General features: G+C 41.5%; 1 protein-coding gene and 1 non-coding gene across 2 annotated transcripts; both read left to right on the forward strand.

Moving 5' to 3' along the window:
• Positions 1 to 8,242: 8,242 nt before the first annotated feature.
• Positions 8,243 to 16,547, forward strand: RPLP2 (ribosomal protein lateral stalk subunit P2). Its single transcript, XM_073347161.1, has 5 exons — positions 8,243 to 8,350; positions 9,547 to 9,670; positions 13,266 to 13,314; positions 15,484 to 15,576; positions 16,432 to 16,547. The coding sequence occupies exons 2-5, from the start codon at positions 9,548 to 9,550 to the stop codon at positions 16,506 to 16,508; spliced, it is 342 nt and encodes a 113-aa protein (XP_073203262.1). The 5' UTR covers positions 8,243 to 8,350; position 9,547; the 3' UTR covers positions 16,509 to 16,547.
• LOC140913959 (small nucleolar RNA SNORA52) lies at positions 13,529 to 13,661 on the forward strand. The gene has a single exon (XR_012159720.1). It is a non-coding gene; the product is annotated as a small nucleolar RNA SNORA52 (small nucleolar RNA).
• Positions 16,548 to 18,723: the final 2,176 nt, after the last annotated feature.

Below are 18,723 nucleotides of genomic sequence, written 5' to 3' on the forward strand. Positions count from 1 at the left end.
CAAAAGGCAGTCTCTGCTCAGAAATCCAAAGCTGCCCTTTCAGTAAGTACTGTACCATAAGAAGCTCTATACCACAGCTTTTCTCCAGGGCTACGCTCACTGCTACTTCTCTCTCTGCAGTGTCTCTTGGCTTTCTGCCTCTCACACATACAGTCACACATAGCTGCAAGCAAACAATCAATCCCCTTCTAGTCCTTTTATTTGCAGGTACATGGTTTAACTCTGCTCAGGTTTTCTAATGCAGCTTATTAGCTTGGGCAGTGGCTTCCTATTGTTCCCAGTGATCACTAGATAAAGGGGCCGAACTGCTCTTTCCATCAAGCCTGAATGAAGGACTGTTAGCACACTCATCAGTTTTAACCAGGTCTATGATTATTGGCAGCAATTAATAGCTTCCAGCATAACACTATTATCTGCATTTTAATAATGTCCAAAGGTCCCAAGCAGAATCAGGGCTCTATTGTGCTAGGTGCTGTACAAATACACAGGAAAACATGGTCCCAGCTCCAACGTAATTTAGCTTTCTAATCTAATCCAGAATGCCATCTGAGTGTATTTGTACAGGACATAGGGACTGTAAGGCTGTCTGAATGCCCTCATATAACAGTGTGATGTGATAATTCAGAGAGAGTTAAACTCTGTCTCTGACCAGAGGGACAACAAATGCAACAGGAACAACTCAGCCATGAGGGGAAGGTGGCAAGAATGAGACTGGTCTCAGGTGAAGAAGATGATTGGTCATTCAGGGAGTATAAAAAGGAAAGGCTGGTGGGTGTTTGTTTAGAGTGGTATTAAGGTAGGGAATATGGTAAGACTGCTTGAGAGGAAATTAGTTCAAAGTTGTATGTTTGAAGAAGAGGACTCCAAGAGTGCCTTAATGTTTTGACCTCTGGCTGTGAGAAATCATTTGCTTTGCGTTTGGCTTCAGTGGCTTGGGTCCTCATCTATACCATATAGAGAGATTTCCCATTTGCTGAAATTTGAGAGTTCATATCAGTATTATTGGGGCCTGGTTTGGTTTTATTAAACCATTGTCCTGCCTTGTGGATTGTGAAAATAGGGTATGAAGTTCCCACCTTTGGATGTCAGGTTTAGATTCTAGGGTCATCTGGGGGTACCTGTTACAGACCAGTGCTATGTCTGATGGTCTAGGTGCACCTTTAATACACCTAAACTGTGTGGATTTGTGCTTGGAAAGAGTTTACTCTATTTGACCTACAAATTCCAACCCGTTGTACCTATTCTTCAGCTGTAACTGGTTTATTTGCAGGTATTTATCCAGTATTCAGGGGCCAAAATGCTCCTCTACATCTCCTTTATGCAGGGCTTGACACTGCAAGCACTTTATCTGACGCTTGCTATGGTGTCCTTAGGTGCCCTGATGCTGAAGCAGCTGTAGTAAACAACCAGGGTGAAACACCAGTAGAGCTGGCTTTGTCTCTTCCATTTTCCCACAAAAATCTGCTCCTCTAGTAGTGTACCCCTGCACAAGGAAACATGTTCATGCTTCCATCAGACCACTGTATAGGGCCCTTATGCTCCCCCTTCTGTTTTCTTCTTTGTTGTTGCCTTTAGGGGAGTCTGTAAAAGGCAGTTGTACTCTGTAAAGTGGTTACCTTCTTATTCAACAGATCTCTGTTTAATTGGTCAGATCTGTTGACTTCAGGGGTCAAAATTAATGTTAACTCTTCAGAGCCTACCTAGCTGAGAGCAGGACCTGAATTCTACCCTGCTTCATGCATCATCTAAATAACTTAATTAAATTCCAATTATCATGTCAAGTTTCCTGCTCCAAGTTTATCTGTGTAACCGAATTGAAGATAGTAGAGTTGCACAGATGTTAGTAATGTCTGACAATGGGGGTTGGTTCAAGATGTATGATCCAGGAAGAACATGCTGATTGCAGTTTGGGTTTGTAGGGCTAGCAGTTAGAAAAAGCAGCTTTTGTAAAATGAGCAGACTTTCTCTGGAAATTATTGTTAATAGAGTGGGCGTAAAATGTAATAGAGAGAGTTTTTTCTTTTATTCCAAGCTTTTCACAAAGCTTCTCTTTTTCTATGACAAACTTTAAAATGGAAATTTGTCTAAAAAATTCTTAACTTCAGTAGGTTAAAAAACACTCCTCCATAATGAAAATATCTTCTGTCAAAAAATGTTACTCATCAAATTGGTCACGAACCCATCTGACTAGTTTTAAGTGCAAGAATGAACCCCACAATGCAGTTTTTACAGCTTCAGAGCAGAACTGCACTTAGTTTATTTGCAGGCTTGTCAAAGAACAAAAAGGTATTAATCAACATTGCATTTTTTATTTCACTTCCTAAATTTAAGGTGCAGTTCTTCCTTCACAAATGAATGTTTGCTTGTTTGTTTTTTGTTTTTTAAAACATTATAGGGTTACACGTTTATTCTTGCAATCAGAACTGGGCAAAGCAACACTTTTTGTCAACTTGGTTTTGACAAATTATTTGAAGAAATCCGATTGTTTTGTGAAGTTTGAACTCTTTTGAAAAATTATTTTCACTTAGAACTTTTAAATATAAAATAAAAACCATTTTATTTTTGAAGTGGATTTCCATTTTAAACTTTGTCATGCAGAAAAAGAAAAACTTTGTAAAAGCAAGCTGCTGTTGGAGGGTTTTTCCTGGATCAGACAGGTGTTAACTCTGCATAATGCCATGTTCTGATGTTGTCTAACCATGGCACATATGTTATTATCAACTTGTAAGTAGCCAAGTAATGGAGGATTTCCTATAATTGCAGATTTCTGAGCAGCACACTTATACCATGGGCCACCATTTACTGCTGTGCAATGGGAAATGTTTGTCCACCTGGGATATGTAGGTGATGTATGGTTCCTGGTTCCAGCCCCCCTTCTGTTCAAAGGTAAACATGGGTTCAGCAGTGCCTCCAGGAAGGTTTGTGATCTTGGAGGTAGCAACAGGATAGCTGTCTTCAAATACTTGAAAGGCTGCCATAAAAAAGATGGAGAAATATTGTTCTCTTGCCACAAAGGGCAGGACAAGAGGCAATGGATTCAATCTACAACATAGCAGATTTAGATTAAATCTCGGGAAAAACTTCCTAACTGTAAGAATAGAAGGACAATGGAACAAACTGCTTAGGGAAGTTGTGGAATCTCCTTCCCTGGAAGTTTTCAAAAGGAGACTGGGTAGCCATCTGTCTTGGATGGTTTAAACACAACATATCCTGCATCTTGGCAGGGGGTTAGACTAGATGACCCTTGCAGTCCCTTCTAACTATGATTCTAACAAAAAAGTTATACACATGGCAATTGTTTTTTTGATTTACCATGTTGCTTTACTCCAGTCAGATTGCCCAGTGTCTGAGCTGCTTATAGGAGGCACCTAGTTCCAACAGCATGTAACTTGGAAGTGCTTATAACTGCATGTCAGTTTTATTGTTTCCTGTCTCCAGGATAGGTACAGCATGAGCAGTGGCAGTATAAGTTTCCCTGCAATACTTCCATCATTGTGGTTCAACCTTAACTGGGGCTTCTGCGTGTTATAGCAATATTAATAACTGAGTCTCCGTGCCTATTTTAGTCCTTAGCTTCTTTGCCAGGATTGCCAACCATGGTGATGGACCACAGTTCTTGCTATGTGGATTCTTATCTGTTAGAAAATTTGCCAGAAACAGTCAAGCTTTTTTTGCACACATCCATCAGGAGGTGATAATTTTCAGTTACTGCTAACTCAAGATGGATTTGAAGCAGACAACTAAACTTCCTTATCCTGTCGTCAATTCCTTGAGCCATCCAGTCTCCAGAAAGTAAGTATGCTATGGGTGTGATTCTTCTCTCACTTGCCAGGACTTTATGATGACTGGAGGTGCTCTGGATTTGATAACGTGATAATGAATTAATTACTTGGGTAATGGGGTGGACAGTATACGCATAAAATTTGCAGATGACACCAAGCTGGGAGGGGTTGCTAGCATTTGGGAGGGCAGCCTTAAATTGACAATGACCTTGACAATATGGAAAATTGGACTAAAATCAATAATTAAATAAAGACAAGTGTAAAATATTCTTCTTAAGAAGGAAAAATCAAATGCCCAAATACAAAATGGGGAATAACTGGGCTACGCAGCAGTACTGCTGAAAAGGATCTCGTGTTATAGTGCAGTGGCTCTGTCTTTCCAGACTACTGTACCCCTTTCAGGAGTCTGATGTCTTGTATACCCCCAAGTTTCACCTCACTTAAAAACTACCTGCTTACAAAATCGGACAAAAAATAGTGTCACAGCACACTATTACTGAAAAATTGCTGACTTTCTCATTTTTACCATATAATTATGAAATAAATCAATTGGAATATATATATTGTACTTACATTTAAGTGTATAGTAAATAGAGCAGTATAAACATTTCATTGTATGCAAATTTAGTTTGTATTAACTTCACTAGTGCTTGTTATGTAGCCTGTAGTAAAACTAGGCAAATATGTAGATGAGTTGATGTACCCCTGGGAGGACCTGATAGGATGACAAATTGGAATGAGGATATGGAGGTAGATATTACCATATGGGAGGTAGAAACCAAACTTGAACAGCTTAATGGGACTAAATCAGGGGGCCCAGATAATCTTCATCCAAGAATATTAAAGGAACTGGTACATGAAATTACAAGCCCATTAGCAAGAATTTTTAATGAATCTGTAAACTCAGGGGTTGTACCGTATGACTGGAGAATTGCTAACAGTTCCTATTTTGAAGAAAGGGGGGAAAAAAGTGATCCAGGTAACTACAGGCCTGTTAGTTTGACATCTGTAGTATGCAAGGTCTTGGAAAAAAATGTTGAAGGAGAAAGTAGTTAAGGACATTAAGGTCAATGGTAATTGGGACAAAATACAACATGGCTTTACAAAAGGTAGATCCTTATCTCCTTCTTTGAGAAGGTAACAGATTTTTTTAGACACAGAAACGCAGTGGATCTAATTTACCTGGATTTCAGTATGGCATTTGATACAGTTCCACATGGGGAATTGTTAGCTAAATTGGAAAAGATGGAGATCAATATGAAAATTGAAAGGTGGATAAGAAAGTGGTTAGAGGCAGGGCCGGTGCAAGGTTACTAGTGGAGTTCCTCAGGGATTGATTTTGGGACCAATCTTATTTAATCTTTTTATTACTGACCTCAGCACAAAAAGTAGAAATGCGCTAACAAAGTTTGCGGATGACACGAAGCTGGGAGGTATTGCCAATACAGAGAGGGACTGGGATATCATACAGGAAGATCTGGATGACCTTGTAAACTGGAGTAATAGTAATAGGATGAAATTTAATAGTGAGAAGTGCAAGGTCATGCATTTAGGGATTAATAACAAGAACTTTTGTTATAAACTGGGGACACATCACCTGGAAGTAACAGAGAAGAAAGACATCAAAGTATTGGTTGATCACAGGATGTCTATGAGCCGCCAATGTGATATGGCCGTGAAAAAAGCTAATACGGTCTTGGGATGCATCAGGTGAGGTATTTCCAGTAGAGATAAGGCAATGCTAGTACCTTTATACAAGGCACTGGTGAGACCTCGTCTGGAATATTGTGTACAGTTCTGGTCTCCCATGTTTAAGAAGGATGAATTCAAACTGGAACAGGTACAGAGAAGGGCTACTAGGATGATCCGAGGAATGGAAAACCTGTCTTATGAAAGGAGACTCAAAGAACTTGGGCTTTTTAGCCTCACCAAAAGAAAGCTGAGGGGAGATATGATTGCTCTCTATAAATATATCATAGGGATAAATACCATGGAGGGAGAGGAATTATTTAAGCTCAGTACCAATGTGGACACAAGAACAAATGGATATAAACTGGCCATCAGGAAGTTCAGACTTGAAAGTAGATGAAGGTTTCTAACCATCAGAGGAGTAAAGTTCTGGAATAGCCTTCCAAGGGGAGCAGTGGAGGCAAAAGACATATCTGGCTTCAAGACTAAGCTTGATAAGTTTATGGAGGGGATGGTATGATGGGATAGCCTAATTTTGGCAATTAATTGATCTTTTACTATCAGTGGTAAATATGCCCGATGGGATGTTAGATGGGGTGGGATCTGAGTTACTACAGAGAATTCTTTCCTGGGTGTCTGGCTGGTGAGTCTTGCCCACATGCTCAGAGTTTAGCTGATCGCCAAATTTGGGGTCAGGAAGGAATTTTCCTCTAGGGCAGATTGGCAGAGGCCCTGGGGGTTTTTCACCTTCCTCTGCAGTGTGGGGCACGGGTCACTTGCTGGAGGATTCTCTGCTCCTTGAAGTCTTTAAACCATGATTTGAGGACTTCAGTAGCTCAGACACAGGTCAGAGGTTTGTTACAGGAGTGGGTGCATGAGATTCTGTGGCCTGCATTGTGCAGGAGGTCAGACTAGACTATCATAATGGTCCCTTCTGACCTTAAAGTCTGAGTCTGAGACCTCTGCATACCTCCTGGGGTACGCAGACCCCTGGTTGAAAACCACTGCTATACAGTAGTGGATCACAAATTGAGTCAACAGTGTGATGCAGTTGTGAAAAAGGCTAATATAATTCTGGACTGTATTAACAGAAGTCTTGCATGTAAGATGAGAGGATAACTGTCCCATTCAATTCAACAGTGGTGAGGCCTTAGCTGGAGTTCTGTGTCCAATTCTGGGTGCCACTCTGGACTCTCTCCATATATTTAATGAAGAGGAGAGCTACAAAAATGTTTAGAAAATCTGACTTATGAGCAGAAACTTAAATAACACTGGGCATGTTTAATCTTAAGACAAGGGGGAACTGATAAGTCTTCAGCTATGTTAACTTTCTATAAAGAGTATGGTGATAAATTGTTCTCCATGTCCACTGAAGGTAGGACAAGAAGTAATTGGCTTAATCTGCACCAAAGGAGGTTTACATTAGATATTAGGAAACACTTAAGGCTTGTCTACACTGGCACTTTAAAGCGCTGCAACTTTCTTGCTTAGGGGTGTGAAAAAAAACTCACCCTTTCCCCCCACCCCCGGAGCGCTGCAAGTTTCAGTGCTGAAAAGTGTCAGTGTAGACAGTGCACCTGCCCTCCCAGCGCTGGCAGCTATGCCCCTTGTGGAGGTGGGTGGGTTTTTTATTAGAGCTGCCGCAACTACACAAGCCATGTTAAAGCACTGCCATGGCAACACTTTAATGGTGCCAGTGAAGACGTGCCCTTTATAACTATCAGGGTAGTTAAGCACTGAAATAGGCTTTCAGTGGCAGCTGTGGAATCCCTGTAACTGAAAGGAGATTGGTCAGGGGTTTAGCGAGTGCATGTCCCTGGTTTATCTAACTGTAAGAACAGGTTAGATAAACACCTGCCGATGTTCTTGGTCCTGAGACTTCTGCCTCACCATAGTGGGTTGGATTGATGACTTCTCAAGGGCCCTTCCAGGCCATTTTTGGGAGACAAACCAGGCTGTGTATTTACCAGTGGGAGAATCAGAGGCCATAACTAACCCACCTGAAGAAAAAAATCAAACTAGAGCTGAAACACAGCAATTTTCTTATGTAGAGGGGAATGGGAAACCTAGAGGGACAATTTCTAGCTTTTAAGATCTATTTTATCTTAAAGCAAAAGGGAGGAGGGACTTTGAAAGGGTGTTAACTTCCTTCTCACTGAATCCAGTGGATACAAACTCCAGCTATGGGATTGCTTTTTTTTTTTTTTTTCCCCTGACCCAGGGGAGAGGACGGCGGCTAGGAAATAAAAAGGGGTCTCTTCCAAGCCCTCCTGTGCTGTGGTGCCTTTGTTACAGTTCTCAGCCAAGGGGGGGGGGTGGGGTGACCCACGTCTGCGCGGGCTGGCTCTGGCGACCTAGGCAGGGCCGTCAGCCCTGGAGACGGTGCCCAGGGGACGAGGCGTGCCATGTTCCTGTGACCGCTCAGGGGGGCGAGCTGCTGCAGGGCAGGCAGGAAGGAGGGGGAGGGCTGCGCCATCTCCTGCCCCGCCATCTCCTGCCCCGCCCTCTCTGCGGCCCCACGCTGCCCCAGCTTGGCGGGCTGGGGGAGGAAGGGTCCCCAGTGGGCCTGGCACCCCGCCCAGCACGGCCGGAGGCCTCGGCCTGCCTCCGCTTCTCCCCCCTCCCCGCAGGAGAGCGGCTGGAGCACGTGCCAGCCCGAGGTGTGGCCTCTAGTGTCATGGCGGCCGCAGCGCTAGTAACAATCTCACTGCTCATTGGCTGTCTGCCCGCCTGGGTTCGTCCAATGGCAGAGCTGGTTGGGGAGGCGTTGTAAAAGGAAGAACTGTCGGTCTAGGCCCTGCCCCTTCCCTTTAGCCGCCGGGCCGCCGTAGCGAGTGCACGTCCCTAGCCCCAGCTCCCGTCCCACCCCACTCAGTCAAGTAAGTGTGCGGACCTTCCCCCCCCCCCCCGCCTTCCCTCTAATAAGCGCGCCCGGACCCCCCCCGCCCTGGCCGTGAGCAGGGCTGGGCCGAGACCATGCGGAGCCGGGGGGGGGGAGGAAGGAGCGATGGCGGCCCCATGTGCTCTGCCGCGCCGGGCCTGGGACGCTGGAGGGAGGGGTACCGGGGGGGAGGGATCGCAGCGAGGGGGGAGCTTGTGGGGTGGGGCAGTGCTGGGACCGCAGTGGGGGGCTACAAAGGGGGATTTACCAGGGCTGCGGGGAGCACCCCACTGAATGGGGGCGGGATGGGAACCTGGGAGTCGGGGGGGGGGGGAAAGCGGGGTGGTCATAGAAGCATAGACTATCAGGGTTGGAAGGGACCTCAGGAGGTCATCTAGCCCAACCCCCTGCTCAAAGCAGGCCCAATCCCCAATTTTTGCCCCAGATCCCTAAATGGTCCCCTCAAGGATTGAACTCACAACCCTGGGTTTAGCAGGCCAGTGTGTAAACCGCTCTGCCATCAGCGTCGTGCCCAAGCAGCTGCCCCTCCACGCACAGCCCCTTGTAGCCCCCTGCCTGCATAGCTGGGGGAGCCCCCTCTCCTGGGCTCGCTGAGCCCCTCCGGGTGCCTGCCAGGGACGTGTCCAGCTGGGCTGCCCCCCTCCTGCATTCAGCTTGCAATGGGCATTTACCCAGCGGGCTCTGTTCAGAAAGGTGCCGAGTTGCTAGCTGCTTAGATTCTCTCCCCCCACATCCTCTGATGTCACTGTTAAGGGTTGGAAGTGTAGAGCTGTGTATGTATCAACTTTCGTAGCGGCTCGAGGTAAAAGCCATTTATTTTAGGACACTTAAAACCAACTGTCTTGACTAACAGCTTCTCTAAGGCCTTGTCTTCTTGGGGGGTGGGGAGGGGACATCTGTTCTTAACTGGAGGTAACATTCTAGGGAAGATGAGGTAATTTGTAGTTTTAATATAGCTTAGCAGTTAAACACTAGGCTCCCGTAGAACTCGATCTTAAAACTCATGAAAACTGCCTCATCTTCACTAGGATTTTATCTTGAGTTAGCTAACTCAAGCTAAGAAGGCACTTTTCTTTTTTGTAACTGCAACAGGGCTCCAGCGAGCTGGGAACAAGTCCCTGGCTTCTAAAATCTGTAACAGCCTCCATGATAAAGATTTTAATTCTCTTTCAGAATGCGTTACGTTGCAGCTTATCTTCTGGCCGTCCTTGGGGGCAACGAGTCCCCCGCTTCAAAGGACTTGAAGAAGATTCTCGACAGTGTAGGCATTGAGACGGATGATGAACGCCTGAACAAGGTGACAATGCAGTAACTGACAGTGTAATATCCAAATGGGAGCCATTTCTGTATTCACTTGGCTATGAATCTTATCTTATTAATCCAAGAGATGTTAAAAATATTTGTGTCGTTCCAAGTATGGGTATGTATGTGGTTATGGTCTCTCAAGTGCCAATTGCCCAATAAAAAGTATTTGGGGCAGCATTTCTGTAGATCTCAGGGTCTCTTATTTACAAAAATTCAGTCTGAATAACCTCACTGGACAGAGCTAATACAAGCTATGTTTCTAACTGATAAGTCTCTGTAGAGAGACAGGTGGTGGTAACCTGGAACTGACACGGCTACAACTACACTGCATACAACAAGGGCTGCCTAATGGCGCTTATCAGAGGCTGGTAGTTGCCTGGTTAGTGGACGCTGGTGGCAAAAAAAAATTCTAGTGAGATACAGTGTTCAATTTGCAGTTATGCACGGCCTCAAAATAAATTGATCTAAATCTAGTGGAGGGTCATACCTTTCAGGCAAAAGGTAGAACATCAGAATGGTCACTCCAGCCCAATATCCTGTCTTCCGACAGTGGCCAATGCCAGGTGCCCCAGAGGGAATGAACAGAACAGGTAATCATCAAGTGATCCATCCCTGTCGCCCATTCCCAGCTTCTGGCAACATTATTGCACTACATTTATTGGGGTGCCAAGTGTATACACAGCATTTTCCATAAAACACACAAGCCCTTGTACCTGCTACAAGGGACATATGTCAACTAGTCATACAAAGAGTTTGAGGCCAGAAGAGACGACTGTGTCCTCTAGTTGGACCTCCTGTGTGTCACAGGCCATTAATACAAGGTGGCCACTAATACAATCCAGCCACTCGCACACTAACCTAACAACTGGAATTAGACCAAAGTATTACAGCCCTCAGGAGACAAACTGTTGGGTGCCATGGGCAGAGCATAGGAAACACTGAGGTGGACCAATGCCTGAGGCTCCTGTAATGGCATGGAAGTAAATGAGATACACCCAGATGATACAATACCTAGGAAAAAACATAAAGATTCTGCAGGATTAGTGTCAGCCTGGAGATCAGTATTGAAAGGCTGTGTGGCAGAGAAGGGCTTGAAGGAAGATTGGGAAGAAAGATTTAAATACTTTTCATAATGTGGTGGTGTTTTAAAAGGTGTTTAAAAAGAAAACAATTGATGAAATTCTATAAGATTTTTTCAAATGAGAAATGATCTTATTTGCAGTCACGGTGTGTCAGGTATTACAAGAGATGCATTGAGAGAGAGGATATTGGGGAAACTAGGTTTTTCAGGTGGATAGTTGTAATCTTCAGAAATCCAACCAAAAGAGTGGTTAGTTCTCTGTAACCAGAATCCATGCAGTACTAGGATATAGTTCTGCACTCTGAAATAGAGGTTCTTATTCTGTTGTGTGTTTCAAATTGACACTTTTTTATTATGGTTAAAAATATAAACTCACCTAGTTTTCACTGATCATCCCTTTTCCACAATGTTTTGTTAGAATTTGTTCTTGTCATCATTGACTTATCTGTATTTGTTAACACTGACCAGATATTACTCCAATATAACTCTAGAGGACTCTTCAAACACGCCTTTCTGAGTAAATAAACACAAACATGGCAATTCACATATTGCATGCTTCACTTGAGCAGGAGATTAGCTGTTGAAAAATGTTGTTTAGATATGTCCCTATCGCTGAGCTGCAATGTATTTTGACATTACAGTTCCTATCGTTAAAATCTTGCCTCCCCTGTTTGTTTACATTGGTTTGTGACTCTCCTTTATCCTGCACTGCTGTCCAATAGCTGAAATACACTGGGAGGAGCTGCAGCACCCTTGACCTTTAACGCTTGCTTCTGAGATGGTAGCAGTTTCTGTTTTCCTGTTTAATCTTTGCCAGCCTGGACTCCAACTTTGATAGTAAAATTTACATTCCAGTGAAAAGCTGAAATGATCAGCTGGGCTTTAGCATATGTCAGAGTACTGAGGAACACACATGCGGGTTCAGGATCCCATGCTGTAGAGCATGTGCATGGAAGGGGGTACAGCATCAGTTTCATAAATGCCTAACAAACCATTGCAGAGGGTCTGTTTTGTGACTTGTAGAAGGCTTCTATAGTCTTCATTGCTGTGAGCTTCCTGAATTCATTGTGAACTCATTGAAATGGATTTCATGAGGAGATGACTACAGAAAAGCACAGGTGCTCCAGTGTGTCAGTCTTCAGTTTTCATTCATGGCACATTTTTCAGAGTAGAAGCCGTGTTAGTCTGTATCTGCAAAAAGAACAGGAGTACTTGTGGCACCTTAGAGAATAACAAATTTATTTGAGCATAAGCTTTTGTGGGCTACAGCCCACTTCATCGGATGCATAGAATGGAACATATAGTAAGATATAGGTATATACATACATACAGATAAGTTGAAAGTTACCATACAAACTGTGAGAGGCTAATTAGTTAAGATGAGCTATTATCATGGCACACTTAATGTTTGTTTTTATTTCCAACTGTGGACTTGTTTGGATTTCAGTGTCCTATAAACTATATTGATTTAAATCATAGATTTTAATCTTGTTTTGTATTTATACTTTTTGGTTATTCTCCTAAAAAAGAGATTGATTCGGTAACCATTGAAATTTGTTGATTTGCTACTAAATATAGCTTTTATACAAAATTTGGTCCTGCTTTTTGCTAACTATGTGGACACACTATATTTACATAAGCAGTTATATAGCTTAACTTGTATTTATTTCTACCTTTGTATGTTAGCAATTGATGAATGACACATTTCTATTTACTAGATTAATTTTTTTCTTGTGGCTCTATTTGGATGGAAATTCAAATTCAGTTTAAAAAAAGCACAAAAACAGCATTTAATTTTATTTTATCAAAAATTATCTTGAATGTGCCTGATACCTAAGGAAGAAAGTTCATCAAAACATGTTTTGCTGTTAAAACTGATTTATTAAACATAGGAAATATTATCTATAGTTGTTGAATTGAACTGATTATTTCTGGTCACTGTGTCCTTATTTTTAGAACTAGTAGATATCATCACACCTAGCTTTTATTCATAGATCGGAAGAGGGAAAACAAGTTTCCCTGCTTCTTCAGCTCCCAGTTGGTTTCTTAACTTTGAATGAACTAGTCATTGAACTGAATTAGAGGAATAAACTGAAATGAACAAAATAATCTCTGTAGAGCGCGCCTATTGTCAAAATCTGGTTTAGCGCTTCAACCAGCTCTGGTTCCTGGTACTTAACCAGTGCTTTTTCCCAGTTCAGTGGCTTGACTTTTTTTAAAACATCAGCAGCAAACATGTACTATTTAATACTATTTTTACAATTATTTAAATGATTTTAATAGATCATAAATTTAGGTCTTAACGTAGGTTGTCAATTCAAAATTAAATGTTAAATTATTTATTTTAAAAAAACCCTATATTCATTGTTTCTCCTCTTGAGAAACAGGGCAAGATGGAGTCTTACAAGCAGCTGGTTAGGTGGTATTACACAGAAGCCTGATTGACTAACACTTAAAACAGCTTATCAAACAATTTGTTTTAATACTTTATATGTAATTTCCATAGGTTATTGGTGAACTGAACGGAAAAAATGTAGAGGATGTCATTGCTCAGGGTAAGTGTAATCTCATGGTATTGGCATGAGGGGGTGACATTTATGATGATTGCCTTTCTAGTTAAGTCACTAATTTAAAGACCCTTAAGAGCGGAGAATTACCAGATTTTTCTTTTCTTTTCTTTTTTCCATTTTGTTTTTCCTCATTAAATCAGACTTGCTTTAGAGGGCTCTCAATTAAGATAGAAATTGGGATAAATCATGTAATGGGTAGGGGTCCATCCTAATTCCTGCAGGTCAGTGCCAGTACCTGCTAGGTTTCGCTTGTGGACCAGATTAAACTGGAAAGTGCTCTTAAATATGAGTTTACAGTTAGTCTGCTCATAACAAGAGTTTTCTGGACATGTTGCTAGGTGAGAGAATGAGCCAGATTTTAGCATTCTAAATTGTAACTCTTGGTTTACCCAATTGTGTTCTTGAACTTTCTTTCTCCGAGAAGTCACTTCATGAACTAAATCCTTCATTCACAAGCCTTCTGTTTATTTCAGGGAGACCTAGAAGTGATAAATCTTGTTGAGAGAGAACAATGAAGTAAAAAAAAAAAAAATCACATTTTACCTTCAGTGCAAAATTAATAAATATAAATTTAGAAGGGCACAACAATTTGAATGTTCCACTTACTGAATATTTGGCTTTGACCAAATACATTGTTTTTATATAGCATGTTGAATACTTCGAGTAGCCCAAAGCTCTTTAATGATTTACTCTCCATTCCTTCAAACATTTAAGCAGATATTTTTGTAACTTTACTCACATGCCTTAAGTGCTCACAGGATCAGGCCTTAATGATTATCAGAAAGTACAGTAGCTGTTAGATACTTCTGTGAATGTTGTATAAAAACCTGAAAGAGCCATTATGCATGCACTTACCACACACTCTTAAAATGATTCAGTTGTCTGCTGATGGAATAATTTATTTTAGAAATACAGTAGAATCTCAGAGTTATGAACACCAGCGTTATGAACTGAGCAGTCAACCACACACCTCAGTTGGAACCAGAAGTCCATAATCAGGCAGCAAACAAAAAAGTACAGTACAGTACTGTGTTAAACGTAAACTAGTTAAAAAAACGGGAAAGCAGAATTTTTCTTCTGCATAGTAAAGTTTCAAAGCTGTATTAAGTCAATTTTCAGTTGTAAACTTTTGAAAGAAGAACCATAATGTTTTCTTCAGTGTTATGAACATTTCAGAATTACGAACAGTCTCCATTCCAGAGATGTTTGTAACTGAGGTTCTACTGTACGTGGTTTCTTAGAATATCTGACCTGATTATAAAACATGTTTATTTTGCTAGTTATAGGAATCTGAAATTCTAAGGAATTATTTAGAAATTGATTCTTAGAAAAGAAGTACAAGCAAAAGGACTGGGTAAGCAAACTTCGAAAGCAGAGGGACTCTCAGTATTCACAAGGGAAAAGGGAAAACTTTTCAGAAATTGGAGACATTAAGCAGTAGTGAGGTCACTAATCTCAAAGGTCCCATCTGTAATGTAATTCCTTCTGTGTTGGAGGGGCCTAGTTATTACACAGTACTTCTTGGAACAGCTCAGTGTTGTTTGGTCTCCTTCTGTACATGGCAATCTAATCATATTCCCAAACAGTGCTGCATTGCTGCACAGTCCAAGGTTGTAGCACATTGTAGACAACATAGAATAGACAGGACCTAGCAGAGGTCATATAGGAAATGCTCTTCTCGAAGGATACCTTTTTCTTTATTTGGTAAAGTTTGCTTGCTGTTGATGTCTTAACTTTTTAATATGGAGGTTTGGGGGATTTTGTAGGCAAAAAAATACTGCCCAAAACTATTGTCAACACCATGTTGTTTGTTGGTTTTTTGGGTAGGCTAGCTGCCCAGTGTTTCAGTCTTAAACTCTAGAATCTTGTTGTAGAATGTGCTGTATTTTAAACAAACAAATACCTGGCACCTCATTGTTCCTTGCAGGTGGCTAGTGTGCGTTAATTTGTCAGAGGCGAGCCTGTAATCACATCCCTTAGATATTTTTATATTTTTTTCCTCATTCATTTCATCCTATCATAGACATGTCCATATACCATATTGACTAGGTGCCATCTTACTACATAACTTTGGTTCTGCGTGTTGCAGTATTTGCAGGGCCAGGTCTATTCTGAGTGCTTAATTAGTGTTCCCCACCCTTTTGTTCCTTACAGGTAACGGCAAACTTGCCAGCATGCCGGTTGGTGGAGCTGTAGCAGTCTCAGCTGGACCAGGTTCTGCTGCTCCCGCTGCTGCACCTGCTGCTGGTGAGTATAGTTGTGCAGTGCAGTAGAAACAAGGGGGGAAATGGAGCCCCTCTATGAAAACTCATTACATTCAAATCTTAGTGCCTTAATTCCCATCATGTAAACTTAGGAAGCTTTTCTTTCTTCTGCTGTATTTTGGCTTCTTGTCCTGAGATTGAAATATTAACTGACATGGTTTAGCACTAAAGACTATCTCTGCACTGTACCTGGGAATGAACTGTTAAAGTGGTGTGCATAGAAGGCAGTTAGCTAAAACCAGCCAACCAGTAAGAGTTGTACACAGTTGCTTGCTCCTCACCTTCATTAATTTGTTCTGGTTTAAGTCTGTAGAGCCAAAATGGACCCTCAGGTGTGAGTATGCAACTCCTGTGGATGTAATTGAGAGTGGTGCATATGTCTCTGAAGGCAAAATTTGGCACTTAATCTTTAAACATATAGGTTAAAAAGAAATTGAATCTGTTAGTAACGCACAGAGTAGATATGGAGACTGAAACTTAAAGGGGTGACTTGTGTCCATTTAATTGGAAGATACCCTTTCATGAAGAGTAAAAAGAAAAGGAGGACTTGTGGCACCTTAGAGACTAACCAATTTATTTGAGCATAAGCTTTCCTGAGCTACAGCTCACTTAAGTGAGCTGTAGCTCACGAAAGCTTATGCTCAAATAAATTGGTTAGTCTCTAAGGTGCCACAAGTCCTCCTTTTCTTTTTGCGAATACAGACTAACATGGCGGCTACTCTGAAACCTTTCATGAAGAGTGTGTGTTTTGGGATCTCCTCACACCTGCAATGTCCAAAATGTACTGTAAATATTCCCAGATGAGAGTAAACACCGTTTAAATCTTTTCTCTCTGCAGCTGAGGAGAAGAAAGAAGAGAAAAAGGAGGAGTCTGAGGAGTCTGATGATGACATGGGATTTGGCCTATTTGACTAAACTTTTGCTACAGAAGCTAATAAAACGTTTTGTTTAAAATGGATGTTGAGGTGTTTTGTTATAATAACCCTACTGTCCCTGAAGTTTTCTCTCTCATCTAAGAAGAACGGTGATCTGGATTTGGGCTTTGTTTAAAGAAAAAAAAACTTCTTAACTAGCCTCGTTGATTCTCCATGTAGGTGAAGCCAATTAAACTTATGCTCCTAAATCACTTAGAAACCTTTGAAACCCCACCCTGAAGGACCTAAACATGCACTTGATTCTAAATCATGTTGTAAAACCCAATGGAAAGAAAATCAGAATTAGCTTGTAAATTCTACTGCATCACTTCAAAGCTAACTCTCATAAAGATTATATTTTGTAAATGACCAAAGCGGCACTCATTTCTTTGACAAATTAGATCTTATTCCAAGACTTGTTCATTCCTTTCTACCTGCATGTTGCCTACAATGCTGTCAGTAACACATTCTTTAGGGATTTCACTTCCATCTCCAACAGATCTCTAAAAGCAATGCTCACCTCAACTTCATCAAATGTGCAAACACAAAATCTTAAATCGCTTCACAGCTTTGATATCCATTATATTATTAGTTCTCAAACTGTGGGTCAGGACCCCAATGTGGGTTGTAAACCCATTTTAATGGGATCATCAGGGCTGGGGTTAGACTTTCTGGGGCCCAGGGCTCAGGCTTCGTCCCCCAACACTCTCCTGGGGTCGTATAGTAATTTTTGTTATAAGTGGGTTGCGGAGCAGTGAAGTTTAAGAACCTCTGATAACAGATTGACTTGCATTCCGTGTGTTTGGTAAGTTATTGTGGGTAACACTGCTGAAGTGATGTATGATCTTGTGTTGTCTACATACAGGTATAGTGGAGATGTACAACTTGTACACTTAAAATGGTACAACCTGTCCACTAGAGTGGATGCAATTCTAGATTGGTATAAAAGTTCTTATGCCAGTAGAGCTTATTCGTGTATGGGAAGGGGAATAAGTTCAGTGTAAGATGCCTTTACAGCTGTATAGCTGCATCCACATTAGGGGTTATATATGTATAATTTTCAGTAAAATATATCTCTAACCAACAGAGTTTATACTGATATAAAATCTGTGTAGACCAGGCTCAAATATGAAAGGCAGTGTTGTGTGGGGGATAGGATTGTGTTTTCTCAAGTTAGGGTACCATTTTCAAAATGTCTCTAGTAACTTGGGCACTGAAAGTCACTAGGATTTAGGTGCCTAACTTGCATAGGCACTCTTGAAAATCTTACCATTAAAGACCTAGGTTTCATGCATGTAGTGTCCTTGCATAGACTCTGTGCTAACTTATTTTCAACACGGGATTCAACAGCTCTTTCTTGACTGCCTTCTAGGTTAGAGTTAATGAGCTTGGCTAATATTAAGGGTAGTAAATTACATGGAAATTTAAACAGGTGAGATTTGAAATGATTTCCTCTTTTCCAGCTCAAATACCTTTCCGCTAGGTTCCCTGTCTGACTCATTTAAAGTAGGTCAATTCTGATTTGCCTCTTTTCTGTTATGGCTAAAAAGTTATAGAATACTCTATAGACAAACTGCTCAATTATCAGTTATTCATAGATAATCAGCATAAGACGACTAATATTGTGGTCCAAGGACAGGCCCCCAGAGTGTTGGATTTGTTTATAAAAGGGTACAAAGAAAAGAGTGAAAATTTGCCAAAAAGGAAGTATTTTTTAACTTTATTCTCTCTACCAATTCATTTTTCATCAACCCACCATGAGAAGATAAAACAGTGCTCAAAGATAAGACTTTGGCTTCTGCTATTTCAATGAGATTTGTACAAAATAAAAGTTTTAAGTTCCTGTTGAACTGAAACCTTAACTATGCTACAGTTCCAATGTAATAAATAGCCATTACAGGCCCTCAAAAACTGGTGTCAAGGCAAGATGTATCCATAACAAGTGAACCTGGCATCGGTTTCTGGATAGATTTAAGAAGCGTAGCACCACCAATCATGTTATAGTGGTTGCACAAGAGGATGAAAGCACAGTTGCCAATGTCTATGAAAGAAACAGACACAGCCTCTTGTTTTGTACGTAATCGAAGAAAGCTGATTGTGGCTGTACCCTCTACCTGACTTTCTAATAGCAGCTGGAAGGCCAGCCAGTCTCCTAGGTTGCTCACTTGCCCCACAAATGCTGAGCTAGCCCCTCCCTCAGTCAGAGGAGGAGATAT

The sequence above is a fragment of the Lepidochelys kempii genome, chromosome 6 (genome assembly GCF_965140285.1).
Source record: "Lepidochelys kempii isolate rLepKem1 chromosome 6, rLepKem1.hap1, whole genome shotgun sequence".
NCBI lineage: Eukaryota > Metazoa > Chordata > Testudines > Cheloniidae > Lepidochelys > Lepidochelys kempii.